We start from the raw sequence: 16,136 nt of genomic DNA, 5'->3' as shown, positions 1-16,136 counted from the left end.
GTGTGTGTGTTTTTTCCCCGTCATCTGGTCCTCTTCATGGCTGCCAGTATATCATCCTATCTGAGGGTTTGTAAACAACAGACCACTATACCTACATTATTAGTAGTTAAGTTAACCGAAGTCAAAGTTCTCTGGTGTCCAATATATTTACTAATATAATCTTGAGAAGCTTAAGGGTCCTGTGCAGCATCTTTGCTGTTATTTGGACTGCACTTTTCTGGACAGAGATCTGGGATGTCCTTCACTACCCCAAGTCCTAAAATTACTATGTGAAACACTGTTTCTTTCACCCTCCTCTTCTCAAGTTCCTCTCTCAGCCCTTGGTACTTCTAAAGCTTCTCATGTTCCTTCTTCCTGGAGTTGCTATCACTTGGTAACAGCACAGTACATCTATCACTACAGCTAGTAGACCCCATTCCAATAAGACTGCTCAAAGAGGTCCTACCTTAAATTATACCTCAGTCTTAAATATGGGCTACATACCACAGGCCTTTAAAGTGGACATAAAACACTTCATTTATAGAGGCTAATTTACATGATGGAGCCCAGCTCTCACAAACTGACACAGTGTGTGTTGCTGGATTTAGGAAAATAGTGCTTAAAACGCTAAAGAAGCTGACTAGAGTCCATGAGCGTCTGGCAGCACAAATGAACAGGTCACCACCATGAGGGAGAGGTCACCACACCACATGACCCTGCTAAGATGAACAGACATATGGCTCAATACACAGAAGGGAATAAGCAGGAATTCCAGAGAAACAACACACCAGCTACTGGTACAAGGTACCCAATACTGCAAGACCAGGCTCAGCAACTTATGCATCACCTGGATTGACAAGAAAGCCTATGACTCGATGCCCCACACCCAGATCTTGGAACGCATAGATTTGTACAAGATAAAAAGGACACTAAGAGCCTGAATCATAAAATTTGATGGGGATGTGGCGAACTTCAAGCCTATAGCACAAGTCGCCATCAAGTGCGGGATTTACCAAGGAGATGCGCTGTCCCCACTCGTGTTCTACATATGCCTGAAACCCCTGAGTCATTGACTAACAACATCGGAATGTAATTTGTACTGGAAAAATGTAGTTGGATGTACCTGGGAATCCCACAAACAAATAACCATGAAGAAACTGCTAGGAAAGCCAGACTCCAGCAGTGTTGACTGCCTGTTGCCTCTGGTCCTCTGGGACTCACCCTTTGGCAATGGGCAACCCATCTGGGCCTTCCTGATAAAAATATCTAATATAGTAGAATAGAATAGAATAGAATAAACCTTTATTATCCCATGGATAACAGATTTTTACATAGATTGTTACATAACTGTACACACAGTAGCTTTTTCACATTTTAGTTCAAAAACCAGAACCTCAGAGATACAGACTTCATCAATCTTAAAAAATGAACATTTGATAAATGCTACAGCCGAAACTTCACCCTGGCCACTTCACCCTCTCTGGGCCAATTAAAACAATCATAAAGGGAGGGCATAGTTCACCAACTAGGCAGTCCTCTCCAGAGTTTATTCACATTTCTGTTAAAAATATAAAACTGTAAAATCATTTAAAAATAAGTCTTATTATCAAGGGCTCTAACATTAAAAAGACTAAACTTAGCAAGGTGAATGGAGGTAGCAAAGAAACTGTAGGTTGTAGATGAACAACAGTTAAAAAACTGGATGAGACAAGAGATTCCCTACGCCTTGCAAAAACTGTCCTATTAGTTATTAAGGCCAGAATACCAAAAACGTCACTTGAGGGTTCAAGTCCAGCTGTATTGTATATCAGTCTATTATAATCAACAGGTATGGTTGTTCACGTCTGAGGTTTTTGTTTGTTTGTTTGTTTTTGTTTTGTGTTTTGATACCACATTCTGTGTCAGTGAAGGGCCTGTACTATTTCTTCAATTGGTTAATACTCTGCGTGGAAGCCTGGCTGGTCCTGAAGGCCTCTATAGATTGAAATCATCTCAACAGAGACTTCAGTTTACACCCATGCCTTCCAGAACAAAAATAGTAAAGCTGACCAAATAAAGGATCCTTTCCAGAAAAAGAAAGTCATAAATACTAGTTAAACTACATTTTCTTGCACTCCAAAAGAAAACAAACTGGAAAAAAAATCAAGATATATAGTTTTCAAATGTAAAATAAAATGTATTTTGAGGTGTCTGAACTGTATGTAACACAAGATTGTAATGTAATTTCATTTACACAGAGCCACAAGATAAAACGTGACTGGCATGATAACTGTCTCATTTTTTTAAGTACTCGACCTTATGTTACTCTACTTCATCCCTTTTTCATTTCTCTTGATGATGTGTTAGTATCCATTAAGAAGGATATTCACGTTTGATTTCATTGTGAAAATCAATAGGGGCAATAACATTAGATGAAGCTATTAACAAATGTATTATTAATGAGGAGAGTGATATCAAACATTCATTTTAATATTTGTTTACGTTTCATTTTGGTTTTTATATATTGATCAATTCTCAGTTGTAGGAGGAAAACATTAAGCCAGTTTTCATAAAATTCATAAAAAATGAGTAATAAAAAAGACTATAAATTAATAAATTGGTTTTCTTGCAATTAACTGAACAGTATTTTAAGGTGTTTAGAAATTTCTTTCATCTTTAGTCCATATATAATTGGATTGCAGAGAGGGTTATATGTTACAAACTGTAATGTCATTATAAAACGTGCAGTTTTAGGAAACTCTGATTCCAGTCTAACTATAACCATATCATACGTAAGCAAACAAGAATAGTTAATTAGAACTAGCACATGAGGCAAACAGGTTTGTGCAGCTTTTTTTCTGACATTTCCACAACTCTGATAGGCAACTATAATTATCTTTATGTATGTAAAAAGTATAAAAAACATAGGAGAAAGTGCAACATTAAATAGAACAATCATACCATATATAGATAATTCTCTTGAATTGACACAACAAAGATGGTTGACCGAATTGTTACAAAAAATACCTTTCAGAGTAAAGTTACAGAGTGGTGTATTTGCATTTCCTGCTATTGGCACTGCAACCTGAATAGCAGGTAAAAACCAGCACAAAAGCAGGAAAATATTGACTCTTGTTCTTCTCATTATAGAAGGATATTGCAAAGGTTTACATATAGACACATATCTGTCATAAGCCATAGCTGACAGCAGTAAGAATTCTGAGCAACTTAAGGCATAAAACATGAATACTTGAAAGAGACAGGCTTGATACAAAATAATCTGTTTTTCAGATAAGAAGTCAATCAAAAGCTTCGGGTAGATGACAGTGCTCAAAATAACAGAGTTCACTAACAAAGCAGCAATGAAAATGTACATAGGCTCATGAAGGCTTTTTTGAACTACGATAAGCCACACAATAGTGGAATTGCTGCAAATTATTAGAACATACACCATAAACATGATCACAAAATAAAGATAACGGTATTTCTCCACTTCCACGTGACCACCGAAGGTTATATATGTTAGATTCATTTCAGCATTCGTAAATATCAGAAACTGAACTAAAATTTATAACAGGTAGAACGAGTAACAAGCAGTGTATATAAAATATTTGTTTTATGTAGATTGTCTTAATCACAGATACTTGGTGTGTGTTCGTATTTTGAAAGTGAACAGTCACTCAAGTCACATCAACTATATAATGAAACTTCAGTCTCTATGGATCTCATTAAGCCGTCCACATGGACTTGCTACTATGTTGACCACTTTAAGAGAGTGTTAGCTGTTAGACCTTACCTACATGGGTGCACATTCTCTTTTTTATCTTCCTAACCACACTTTGCACTTTGAAAAAAAAAAATTCAGCGTTAGGTGCACTAAACTACGGAGCCCCGCAGGGGACATGGGAGAAAAAAAATTAAGACGGACTTTTGCGAGATCTCGCAAAAGTTTTGCGAGATCTCGCAAAACAAACTCGGGATCTCGCAAAAGTTTTGCGAGATCTCGCAAAAGTTGAATTCCAAAAATGGCGGCAGCTGCTTAGTTGTAATATTACTCTTTCTGGGTCACAAAATACACTTTTAAGATATTTTGAGGCGTGAATGTAGTTGTGTAAACGTCAGATACCTGCTCGGTTTACAAGACATCACATATTTGCAAAAGTGCTCCGACGTTTTCGGAGATCTGACACCCACTAGCTCGAAGCTAATGGGAGGTCGAGACCTACTACAGCTGGGAGGAACACCGCTTTCCCAGCACATCGTGCCTCGACCTCCCGGTCGGCTTCGAGCTGGCGGCCTCCGAAGTATGCGGCTTAAACTTTTGCGAGATCTCGCAAAACTTTTGTCATGAAAATATGAATATTTTGATTTCCTAAATGTCACAGTTGTACAGTAATAACTCCGATAGTGTTAACAGTTCATCAGTGGCAAACGGGGAAAGGAGAAGAAAGTTGCGAAACAAATACATCAAAAGAGTATTGATTATTAATCGCGAAGCTCTGAGAGCTTGGTAATATTCTACTTTGCTATGCATGTGTTTGAGGAGATTTTACAGGCAGAGATCCTTAACATCACTGTATCTGTCGTGGTCCTGGGTCGGTGACCCAGCGCTTTAAGTTTATTATTATCATTTTCTAGTTTATTATTATGATGATTATTTTGTTTGAGTTCTCTTCGGTCTGCCTCTGAGTCTGCGTCTGTATCTCTGTCTGTCTATGGTGTCACCCCGTCTGTTTGTGAATCTGTCTGTTCAGTTCAGCGTCTTGTCTGGTTCCCTGTGTCTGAGTTTCCTGTTTTATTGTGAAGGTCTGTGTCTTATGTGAGTGTACTCAGTTTACGTTTCCCCTATCTCGTCAGCTGTGATTTCTCCCAGGTGTGGTCCCCTCCTGTCTCTCATCCCTTGATTACTATCGTCTGTGTATTTAAGCCCTGTGTTTCTCTGTGTCACTGTCGCGTCGTACCCTCAACTAGCTGTGGCTTTTGCTTCTATGTTCCTAGTGTGTAGTCTCCTGCTCCAGTTTAGTATTTCTTTTCCAGTGTTTCAGTCCTTGGTTCCTCTGTTCAGACTTTTGTTTTTCTTTTGGTGAGTTTAGTTTGTACGAGGTTTTTCCCAGCAATAAAGCTGCGCTTTAAGTTTCACTTCTGTGTCTGAGTTCTGCATTTTGGGTCCACCACTCCTGCTTGCCTGCCACACAGCGATTCATGACAGTATCCACAGAATGGCCTACAGGTAAGACTTAATCACACAAGGAGAAAAATGAAAGCCGTTGACTCAATGACCCACTCGTGGATCGTGGAATGCATAGAATGCTAAGAGCCTTCAATTCAGTGGGGATGTGGCGAACATGTCATGGTCCTGAGTCTGAGGACTCAGTGTTTTGTGTCACACTGCCGCCACCGGATCCGTGGCCGCCCGCCGGAGCTGCAGCGCCGCCGCCATTGCACCCGTGGCAGGCCGCCTGGAGTATTCTGTTGCTGACACGACCCGAGGTAGGCCACCTGAACTCTTGTATTATAGTTACTGGCCGCCTGAACTGTTTTATGGGGACTGGTTCCTCGCCGTTACTGGGTGTGAGGTCGAACTTTTTGGACTGTGGCCCTGGTGTGGGTTTTGGGGTTTTGTTTATTTAGGGATTGGGTCTGACCCACCGTCCTGTACCGCCCGCCACCCGCCCTGGGTTGGTTTTCCTGTGTTTTGTTTTGGGGTCGTCGGGAGTCGACCCTTAGAGGGGGGGTACTGTCAAGGACCCGGCTCTGGAGGACTCAGGGGTCCGTGAGCAGTGGTTATTGTTGTTTTGTTGTTATTACGACTATTATTTGGGGTCTGTGTCGTCTACTGTTCTGTCCACGTTTGTATGTAGAGTGCGTGTGTCTGCTTCTCTCTCTCTCCCCCCCCGTCCTCGGGGCTGTTGACGGAAGCGCGCGTCGTGGGAGAGGCGTGTCCGGGCGACTGTCGTCATCGCGAGTCCCTCTTTGCTGTTGCAGCTGATTACCTGACCAGCTGGTGGTAATCATCCCTCCCGGCTAAGAAGAGGTATTTAACATGGACTCGCGGCGACAGTCGACGTGTGATTATTACTCTTGACCGGTATAGTCTGTGCTAGGCGTGTGGTCTTGGTAGTCGGCTAGCGTGTGTGGCTAATTGTGGTTTTTCCTTCTACCTCCAGGAAAGTCGAGCGAAGAAGCGAGTTGGGGAGCACACAAACTAAGGGAGCTACAGCACGGGACGCACTGGGAGCAAGGGATGAGCACCATTGGCAAATTACATCTCTGAGTTAATTGTTGGACTTACCTGTCGATTCACTGTAAATAAAGTGCACTGTGGCATCGCAGAGTCCTGCGTTTTGGGTCCTACTTTCCTCATCCCCACGGTCTGCCAGCCAGACCATGACACTGTCAGTCATGGACTGATGTCCACAGCACCAGGACCTCAACGTTACTGGTTTAGGATGCCCTTCAAGAAGCCTGGAGAACTATTTCTGAAGACTATTTAAAGAAATTCAGTAAAATTTGCTCAAAAGAGTTCAAGCTGTGTTGAACACATATTGACTTTAGAGCTTGTTAGAATTGCATTAAGTATTTTTTTGCCTTCAATTCATCATTCAACATAATCAAGGATTTAAAGTGCACCTTTATAATCCAAAAAATACAGTAATGTAATGGTCTTCTAACAGGTATCATTCAGAAAGCATTAAATTAACTGTAGATCGTGCAAAATACAGCAACTAGACATCTTCTAAAGACTAAGAAAAATTAACATATTGCATTAGAATTGTTTTTAAGATTTTACTAATTACCTGTCCTTCATAGCCTGGACTCAGAATATATACTAGAAGTGCTTCTCCTGTACCAGCAAGCACTTTGGTTATGGAAAGTTATATACTACTACTAATAATAATAATGATATTTTATTATTATTTTACCTACACTACTAAGTCTACCCACCTCTGTATGAGGTATGATGTATGATGATAGATCATACAGACAAAAATATCAACTGATAAAGTTTGGTGAAGTTGTTTACATGTTCTTGAAGAACTTAATGAGTCCCATTGAGAATGGGAAGTTTTCTGATAAAACAAAGCCACAGAGCCAATTACTTCTTAGTTCGGTGCTGGAAAAGTATTACCACAATACATTAAGACTTGTCTTTTCATTTGTTTTTTTAATGAATACCATTTATGTCATCTAGTTGTATAGTAAATAACATTTTTGTTCATTGAATGGATGTTGAATTAAATGTAACATTGTTAACTCTAGGTGGGTTTGCAGAATTGCACAAATACAGATATCTTTATTTTGTGGTCATATTTACACTTTATATTCTGATACTCTGCTGTAATTCCACTATAGTTTTCCTTATCTGGACTCACAAAAACCTTCACGAGCCAATGTACATATTTATTGCAGCTTTGTTAATCAACTCTGTTCTTTACAGCATGATTATCTATCCAAAGCTCTTATCTGATGTTTTGTCTGAAAAACAGATGATATCATATCCACTCTGTCTTTTCCAAGGTTTATCATATTACACCTCGGTTGGTTCAGAATTTTTACTGTTGGCAGCAATGGCATATGACAGGTATGTGTCTATATGTAAACCCCTGCAATATCCAGTTATTATGAATAGAATAACTATATATGTATGTCTGATTTTAGCTTGGCTTATACCTGCTTTTGAAGCCTTGATGTTAGGTGTGTTGTATTCTAATGTCAAACTCTGTAGCTTTACTCTGACAGGAATTTTTTGTAATAATTCAATTCACAAGCTTCAGTGTGTGCCATCAGTAGCAATATCTATATATGGTGTGGTCATGTTGATAAACATTGCCCTTCTACCTCTGCTTTTCATACTTTTTTCATACATCAAGATTCTTAAAATATCTTACCAAAGGTGTAGAGAAGTGAGAAAAAAAGCTGTAAAGACATGTTTACCCCACTTGCTGGTTTTACTTAACTTTTCATGTTTTATTTCCTTTGATATAATTATAGTGAGACTGGAAACAGACTTATCAAAAACTCTCCGTTTGATATTGACCTTTGAGTTGATTTTATTTCATCCTCTTTTAAATCCAATTATATATGGACTCAAAATGAATGAAATTTCTAAACATCTCAAGATATTGTTGTGTCTAGTTAAATAACACTGAAATGACTGCATTATTATTTATGGCATTTATGTAAGTGTTCAAGTCTATTCTCTTAGTGCTGACATATGTAATGGTCATAAAGCAAAGATATTTAACTTTTTAGACTGATGCTGGTAATATTTAAAGTCTAAACATGCTTGGATTTCAGGTTTTTCCTCCTTTTCCCTTTATCACAGATTATTAATCGCTGTTATGAAAATGATGTAGTAAAAAGAGTCAAATTCTGCTGGCCTTTTGTTTGTGTGTGTGTGTGTGTGTGTGTGTGTGTGTGTGTGTGTGTGTGTGTGTGTGTGTGTACACTGGTTTTTACTTTGTGGGGACCAAAATCTGTAATTTACTACAGCAAATCAATATGTCTATCACATGCCAATTACATCTATCCATATATATGTATACACACACACACACAAAATCTGGACTTCCCGGGTACCACTAGAGGGAGCCCAAGTACCACCACTGGTACACTTACCACAGTTTGCGAATCACTGGGTTAGGGTAAGTTGCGAAAGAAAGCAATATGTCAATGAGATGTCTCCACGAGGACAGCAAACCGGACTGTTGGGTGTGAGTGTATAAAGGAAATGACTTCCTTGATAAAGAACAGGTTCATTCTCTGATTTAATGTAAATGTGAGTGATAGTAAAAAGTCGAAATTGGATAAAATGACAAGTTATTGTACAATGTATAGTAATCTTTTGTTCATTTATATGTGTGTAAAACATGGTGAACAAGAACTGGATAACTAGGGTGAAAGAACAGAAACTGGGATACATTTTAACAGTTCATATTGGTTTCAATTCAATGTTATTTATACAAATCCCAACGACAGTTGCCTCAGTGTGAAGACAGAAACCCAACAATCATATGAGCCACTATAAGCGAGCACTTTGGCAACAGTGGGAAGGAAAAACTCCCTTTTAACATGAAGAAACCTCCAGCAAAACTAGGCTCAGAGAGGTGCGGCCACCTGTTGCAACCAGTTGGGGTGAGAGGAGGAAGACAGGTCAAAAGCCATGCTGTGGAAGAGAGCCAGAGATTAATAACACGTAATGATTCAATGCAGAGAGGTCTATCTATCTACACACAGTGAGTGAAAAAAAATGACCGAACAAGAAATACTCAATGCATCATCCTCCAGCAGCCTACACCTATTCCAGCATAACCAAGGAACAATTCAGGGTCACCTGATCCATCCCCAACTATATGCTTTAGCAAAAAGAAAAGTTTTAAGACTAATCTTAAAAGTTGGGATAATGTCTGTCCCCAAAATCCAAACTGGAAGCTGGTTCCATAGAAGAGGAGCCTGAAAACAGAAGGCTCTGCCTCCCATTCTACTTTATAATACTCTAGGAAAAACAAGCCTGCAGTGCAAGAGCAAAGTGCTCTAATGGGGTGATATGGTACTATAAAGTCATTAAAATATGATGGAACTGATTATTCAAGACCTTGTATATGAGGAGTAGGATTTTGAATTCAATTCTGGAATTAACGGGAAGCCAGTGAAGGGAAGGCAGTATAAGGGTGCGTTCACACCGAACGCGATAGACACGACTAAAAAGCGCCAGAAGTCCCAAGCTGGTCGCGTTCACATTCGCACCTCGAAGCGCGTCCAACGCAAACTGGTTGCTCTTCAAAATATGCAATTTTCACACGCGTGAAGTGGAAATGTGGGAGGAAGTAGTGCCAGACGGTATGTTTGCAAGATGGCAGCTGTTGATCTAGCGTTTGAAGAGAGAGTCTCCCTTCTCTATTAACTGTAGAGAGCAGAGCAGCGGCGTAAAGGACGTCCTCGCCGTACCTGGTAGAGTCATAGTTTCCCAGTCTATGTTCAGGTTTTCCCTCAGTTACTTTGTTGTTGTTTTTTCCGTGAGTTTTCGGCCCTAAATAAAGGCTCGCTTTTTGTTAAGTCCAGTTTTGTGTCCTCGCCTCTGTCTGCTCTTGGGTCCTCTACTCACTCCACACGGTCTGCCCCGGCAGTCCGTGACAGTTTTACCCATATTCTATCGCGATATTTCATTTTCTTATTGTTGCCTAACATTGTACCGGTATTACCGTGAACGGTATAATATGGCCCAGCCCTAAGTACAAGCTAAGTACAGGCTATGAACAGGATATAAATATGAAAAAACTATACAGAAATATGAAATTTAAAAAAAACTATACAGAAATATGAGATATACAGCTATACAGAAATGTGAACTATGCAAGTTATAAGCAGTTGTAGAATTAAAAATTATCGTATTATACAGAATGATTATTTATACAGAATTATACAGTAGTGCAGTTAAGATAAGTGATATATGTGGATAAATTCTGCAGAGGCTATATAAAGTGCTAGTGGTTGAGAGTGGTGGTTCAGTCCATGTTATTATTGTGTGTTTGAGGGTACAGTTGTCCATTGTGTGTGTGTAGGTGGTTGTGGGTGTGTGTATGTCCAGTCCATGTGTTTAATGTCGGTCTGATGTCAGGAGGCAGAGTTCAGGAGTCTGACAGCTGTGGGGAAGAAGCTGTTTCGGTACCTGGTGGTCTTAGTCCGGAGGCTCCTGTAGCGCCTCCCAGAGGGCAGGAGGGTGAAGAGTCCATGTGATGGGTGACTGGGGTCTTTGATGATTTACCCAGCCCTTTTCAGACACCACTTCCTGTAGATGTTCTTTATGGCAGGAAGTGGTGCTCTGGAGATGCGCTGGGCAGTTTTCACAACCCTCTGCAACGCCTTCCGGTCCGAGGCAGAGCAGTTCCCGTACCAAACTGTTATACAGTTGGTCAGGATGCTTTCGATGGTGCAGCGATAGAAGTTCACCAGGATGTCTGAGGACAGGTGGTTCTTCCTCAGAGTCCTCAAGAAGAAGAGGCGCTGGTGAGCCTTCTTGACCAGCTTGGAGCAGTTAGTCGTCCAGATGAGATCCTCGGAGATGTGGACTCCCAAGAACTTGAAGTTGCTCACATGCTCCACAGCCGTCCCCTTAATGTAGATGGGTGGATGTGGGTCAGCATTCCTCCTGTAGTCCACGATGAGCTCCTTGGTCTTCTCAGTGTTAAGCAGCAGGTTGTTTGTGTCGCACCACTCAGCCAGATGATCCACCTCCTCCCTGTAGGCATGCCTCATCGTTGTCACTGATGAGGCCAATCACCGTGGTGTCATCTGCAAACTTAATGATGGTGTTAGAACCATCGGCAGGTCTGCAGTCATGGGTGAAGAGGGAGTAGAGGAAAGGGCTCATCACACAGCCTTGTGGTACACTGGTGTTCATTGTGATTGTAGATGAGCAGTGGTTATCCAGCCGGACATGTTGGGGGCGGTTGGTCAGGAAGTCCAGTAACCATTTGCACATGAGGAAACTGATGCCCAGGTCTGTCAGTTTCCTGATGAGTTGTGAGGGGTGGATTGTATTAAATGCTGAACTGAAGTCTATAAACAGCATTCTGGCGTAGGTGTTGTTGTTATCCAGGTGTGAGAGGACAGAGGGCAGTACGATGGAGACTGCATCCTCTGTGCTCCTGTTCTGGCGGTATGAGAATTGGTGGGGGTCCAGGGTGGGGGGGGAGACAGGATTTGAAGTGTGCTAGGACCAGCTGCTCTAAGCACTTTGTGATGATGGGGGTGAGTGCTACTGGGCGGTACTCATTGAGGCTAGATGGGTTGGAGTTTATGGGTATCGGGACGATGGAGGTGGATTTGAAGCAGGCCGGTACCACAGCGTGGGCCAAGGACAGGTTGAATATGTCTGTCAGCACTCCTGCAAGCTCCCCAGAACACGCTCTGAGAACACGCCAGGGGATGCCATCAGGACCTGCAGCCTTGTGGACATTGATCCTGCTCAGCACCGCTCCTACATCGGTGGGGCAGAGAGTCAGAAGTTGGTAGTCTGGCGTCATGTCTGCTTTGGTTGTGGTTGTGGGGTTCCCTTGCTCAAAACGAGCATAAAAGTTGTTGAGCTCGTTGAGGAAGGAGACATCAGAGGATGCGGGGGAGGGGTTGGTGGTCCTGTAGTCTGTAATGGTCTGGAGTCTTTGCCACATGCGTCAGGGGTTGGAGTTGGAGAAGTGTTCTTCTACCTTCTTTTTGTAATGGTGTTTGGCTATTTTGATACCCTTCTTTAGATTAGCCCTGGCTGTACTGTAGGCGTGTGCATCTCCTGACCTAAAGGCGGTGTTGCGGGTCTTCAGTAGGAGACGAACATCCCGGTTCATCCAAGGCTTCTGGTTGGGGTACATGGTGATCCGTTTCTGGGTGCTGACACTGTCTGTGGTTTTGGAGATGTACTCCAGTACAGATGAGGCGTACTGGTCCAGGTCTGTGTGGGTGAACGTATTCCAGTCTGTGTTTTTAAATCTGTCCTGGAGCACTGCATCTGTCCCCTCTAGACACACTTTAATTGTCCTCACAGCAGGTTTCACACTTTGGATGAGTGGTGAATACCGAGGTGTGAGGAACAGGGAGAGGTGGTCCGATTGTCCAATGTGGGGGAGGGGTGTTGCTTTGTAGGCTCCAGCCAGGTTGGAATAAACATGGTCTAAAGTCTTGTCTCCTCTGGTGTGGCAGGAGACATGTTGGTGGAATCTGGGGAGGACTGTTTTTAAGTTGGTGTGGTTGAAGTCACCAGCAACAATAAAAGCAGCCTCGGGGTGTTTATTCTGGTGTTTGTTAATGGCTGCAGAAAGTTCTTTCATGGCCAACCTAGCATTAGCGTATGGGGGGATATATACTGCAGTGAGTATGATAGAAGTGAGTTCTCTGGGGAGATAATAAGGTCTGCATTTGACCATTAAAAACTCTGCATTTGTCACGGTTGTTAAAGAGTGGACTCAGGCGCGGAGCTCAGAAATAATGACAGTGCATTTATTTACAGTGCAGCAAGGTGACAACAGTTCAAATGTGCAACAATGGTGATAGTGCGTCCCTCCTTCCGTGTAAGCCCGTGCGTGGTAGTGAGTGCCCGTCTCTCCTCCAAGTGCTTCCTTAGTGTCCGTAAAACCTCCGTCAATCCCTGGGTGAACACACACGACAGCAAAATGAGTACGAAGATCAGACAGTACGTCAATAACGTTAGCGACTCGAAAACACTACCAGGCTTAGTGCAATACTCCAGCGCTGTCTGTCGCTCAGCCACACCATTAAGTAGCCCTGCTGAAGATGGTAGTTGATTGGCAGCAGCTGGTGGATTGACTGCAGGTGCGGCAGCTCCGGGCGACAGCACTTCCGGGTCGGAGGTAGCCTGTTGCTAGGTTACCTCCTAACACATCACAGCGGAGCCGGAGGGGAAGACAGGGCGATAGGAGAGACACACATACACACGCACACAAATATACACACACTGGCAGGTCGACCGGTCAGGGCGCCATCAGATCCTGACAGCATTAGGTGAGCAGTGACTCTCAGTAGTAGTGGAGTTCATGCACCAAGCATTGTTAATATAAATGCACAAACCTCCACCTCTGGTCTTGCCGGAGTCATCTGCTAGCCTGTCGGCTTGGTGTGTGTAGCGTCCTGCCAACTCAATTGCATTGTCCGAGTAGCTGTTGTTCAACCATGTTTCGGTGAAAAACATGACATTTGAGTCCATGATCTGTCTGTTGTTAGTGATGGAGAGCCGTATCTCATCCATTTTGTTTGCCAGAGAATGGGCATTGGCGAGGAAAATACTGGGTAAAGGCAGCCGGTGTGGTGTTAGCTTTTGCTTAGCCCGTAGCCCGTAGCCTTCTGCGCCTACCTCGCCTTTGTTCACGTTCTCGGCGCCGTCTGCGTGCACTTCCGCCCGGCCGGGGAGAGTGGGCAGCCTCCAGTCTTCTGGAGATCTCTGGGATGAGTCGGAGATCGGCGATAAAACTGTTGGAGTTATGAGTCCTGATGTCCAGAAGCTCTTGTCTGCTGTAGGTCAGCAACGCACAGCAATTCTGGATGAGTAATCCGGTTAAAAGTAGATAAAAAAACCACTAAATAGCAGATTCTGGAGAGACACTGAGCCTCACGTTGTTCACGCGCCGCCATCTTGGTTCATTAAAATTCTCAAACAGAAAAACATTAAATATAAATATATAAAATATAACTATTTACAGAGAGACAGGAATAAAAAGGACCCAGCTTGAAGTGGAAGAGCCTCAGGGAGAAGGATGAGAAAAATAAGAACATTGTTTCTACCCTGGACCTGGAGAGCCTGCTGCCTCATCAGAAAACTACTGATTGCTAGGGTCCAATGTTTCCAAATTTAACACAGCTGTGCTGTTTTCAAAAACTAATTTATGAATTTGAAATTTCACTAATTCTCTCGTCTGAGGCGGCATGCTCTCCAGAGCAGGAACAAGGCTGAGGAGGAAATTCTCCGTTGGAGACTGACATGGCCTCTTCAGGGACTCCAGGATGGCCAGCTCCACCGCCGATGGACTGTCCTGGGACCCGTCTCTCGTCCGCCTCGGAGCTGTCCTCCTCTGTGGACCTGTAAAACAAAGCACAAAACAATACAGAAATGAGAAGGCTGCTACTAGATTTTCATTTTCAACATTGAAAAAAACAGGATATAAACAGATTGGTTGTAGATATTTAGTAAAGGTAATAACAAGGGAATTCAAGTGAGTAAAAAGCTATCAGTGCTTGCTGTACATACCTGTGGGTGCAGCAGCAGGAGTGCAGGAATCAGGGACTGGGGAGCCAGGAGAAGCAAAAGGGAATGGCTCTGCTGCTGAATCAGTTGGCTCTGTCAAGACAATATTAAATGTTAACAGGTTGGAAACAATAGTCATAGAGAAAGTATGTACAGTGGTCCCTCATTTATTGCAGCAGGGGTTCTCAGGATAACTAGCCCCTCGCCACGCACTTTATACACTTTTTTTTCACACACACATGAACATTAATCACAGTTCTCACAAGTTCTCTCAAAGTGCAAACCTTTGTAGATTTCAAAACGTAATTGTATTATTATGCCGCGTTTTTTCTTCGTCTGCGCACCACTTTTGTGCGTCTTTTCCCCTCCCGGTGCAGGTGTCTATTTCCAAATGAGGGTCATAGTTATGGGTGTTTTTGTGCTGTTTTTCTATTGGACGTGATGGTTATCAAAAACCAAACATGATAAATTTGGCAAGCGCAGGAGACACGACACGGAGGAGATTTGTCAATCAGGCTGCAGGATGCAATGCGCATTGTTGAAAGTTGTACTGTGCAATAAAAAAATCTGCGAAAAAGCGAGGCAGTAAAGAATGAACAGCAAGACCACTGTATACTGTTTATTAATTAACAATAACATATATTCCTATATGACAACATGCATAAATTAACTGCCTACATTAATTCATTGTAAACATACCTTCTGACTGGGACTCCCCTGCTGCCAGAAACCCCATGACCGCAAAGAACTTCCATCTCATCCCGATCCTGCTGCAGACCCACTCCTCTTCTCCTTCTCCATCCTCTTCTACTTGGAGTATGTGTCCCTGAGGCTCTTCCACTTTCTCCTGCAGATGTCCTCTGAATAAGTACATTATCTCGTTAGCAGAAAGGTATTTGTACATCAGTAGGAAAATAGCGGGACAGTAGGCGGCTTGCTAGCTTTTGTGCAGCTTCCCCAGGTCAGTCAAAAATTTCAAAAGAGAAATGAATGAACTTACCAGGTTGCCCGATCTCTTCACACATCTTCCTCCAAGCTAGGCCTTTTTTATTCCTGTCTCGGTAGAGAAAACAGCTGGTGTCGTACAGCTCCGGGTGGTTTGCTACGGCGTTAATGAGCCTTTCCTCCATATTGAATGAAGAATAAATGGCTTTGGCTGGACCTGCCCCTTTGAACTACGGTCAGAGCATCACGTCACCAGGCTCCTGATTGGTTGTCGTGGCGCGGCTTGAAGCTGGATACGTGCGAATGCACAAAATGCAGCACACAAACTGCCGCATGTATTTTTATTCGTGCTTCAAACGCGTCAGTCATGCTACTTGGTCGTGCGACTGATGCGTTTTCATGATGCAAATCGGCTTCTGAATTTTCGCGGGACCCCCAGTCGCGCTTCATCGCATTCCTCCATTGACTTTACATGCTCTGATTG

General features: G+C 42.7%; 2 protein-coding genes across 2 annotated transcripts; one reads left to right on the top strand and one right to left on the bottom strand.

The window, feature by feature from the left end:
- Positions 1 to 2,590: 2,590 nt before the first annotated feature.
- Positions 2,591 to 3,517, bottom strand: LOC146371123 (olfactory receptor 6N2-like). The gene has a single exon (XM_084908019.1). It carries the CDS (start codon positions 3,488 to 3,490, stop codon positions 2,591 to 2,593), a length of 900 nt encoding a protein of 299 aa, XP_084764145.1. The 5' UTR covers positions 3,491 to 3,517.
- Positions 3,518 to 7,178: 3,661 nt separating this feature from the next.
- LOC146371122 (olfactory receptor 6N2-like) lies at positions 7,179 to 8,102 on the top strand. The gene has a single exon (XM_084908031.1). It carries the CDS (start codon positions 7,182 to 7,184, stop codon positions 8,100 to 8,102), a length of 921 nt encoding a protein of 306 aa, XP_084764157.1. The 5' UTR covers positions 7,179 to 7,181.
- The last annotated feature ends 8,034 nt before the right edge of the window (positions 8,103 to 16,136 follow it).

Source organism: Perissodus microlepis, chromosome 16 (genome assembly GCF_051167445.1).
Source record: "Perissodus microlepis isolate ML-2025 ecotype Zambia chromosome 16, ASM5116744v1, whole genome shotgun sequence".
Classification (NCBI taxonomy): domain Eukaryota; kingdom Metazoa; phylum Chordata; class Actinopteri; order Cichliformes; family Cichlidae; genus Perissodus; species Perissodus microlepis.
Note: the sequence above shows the minus strand (reverse complement) of the source record. Positions and strands in the feature narration are given on the sequence as shown.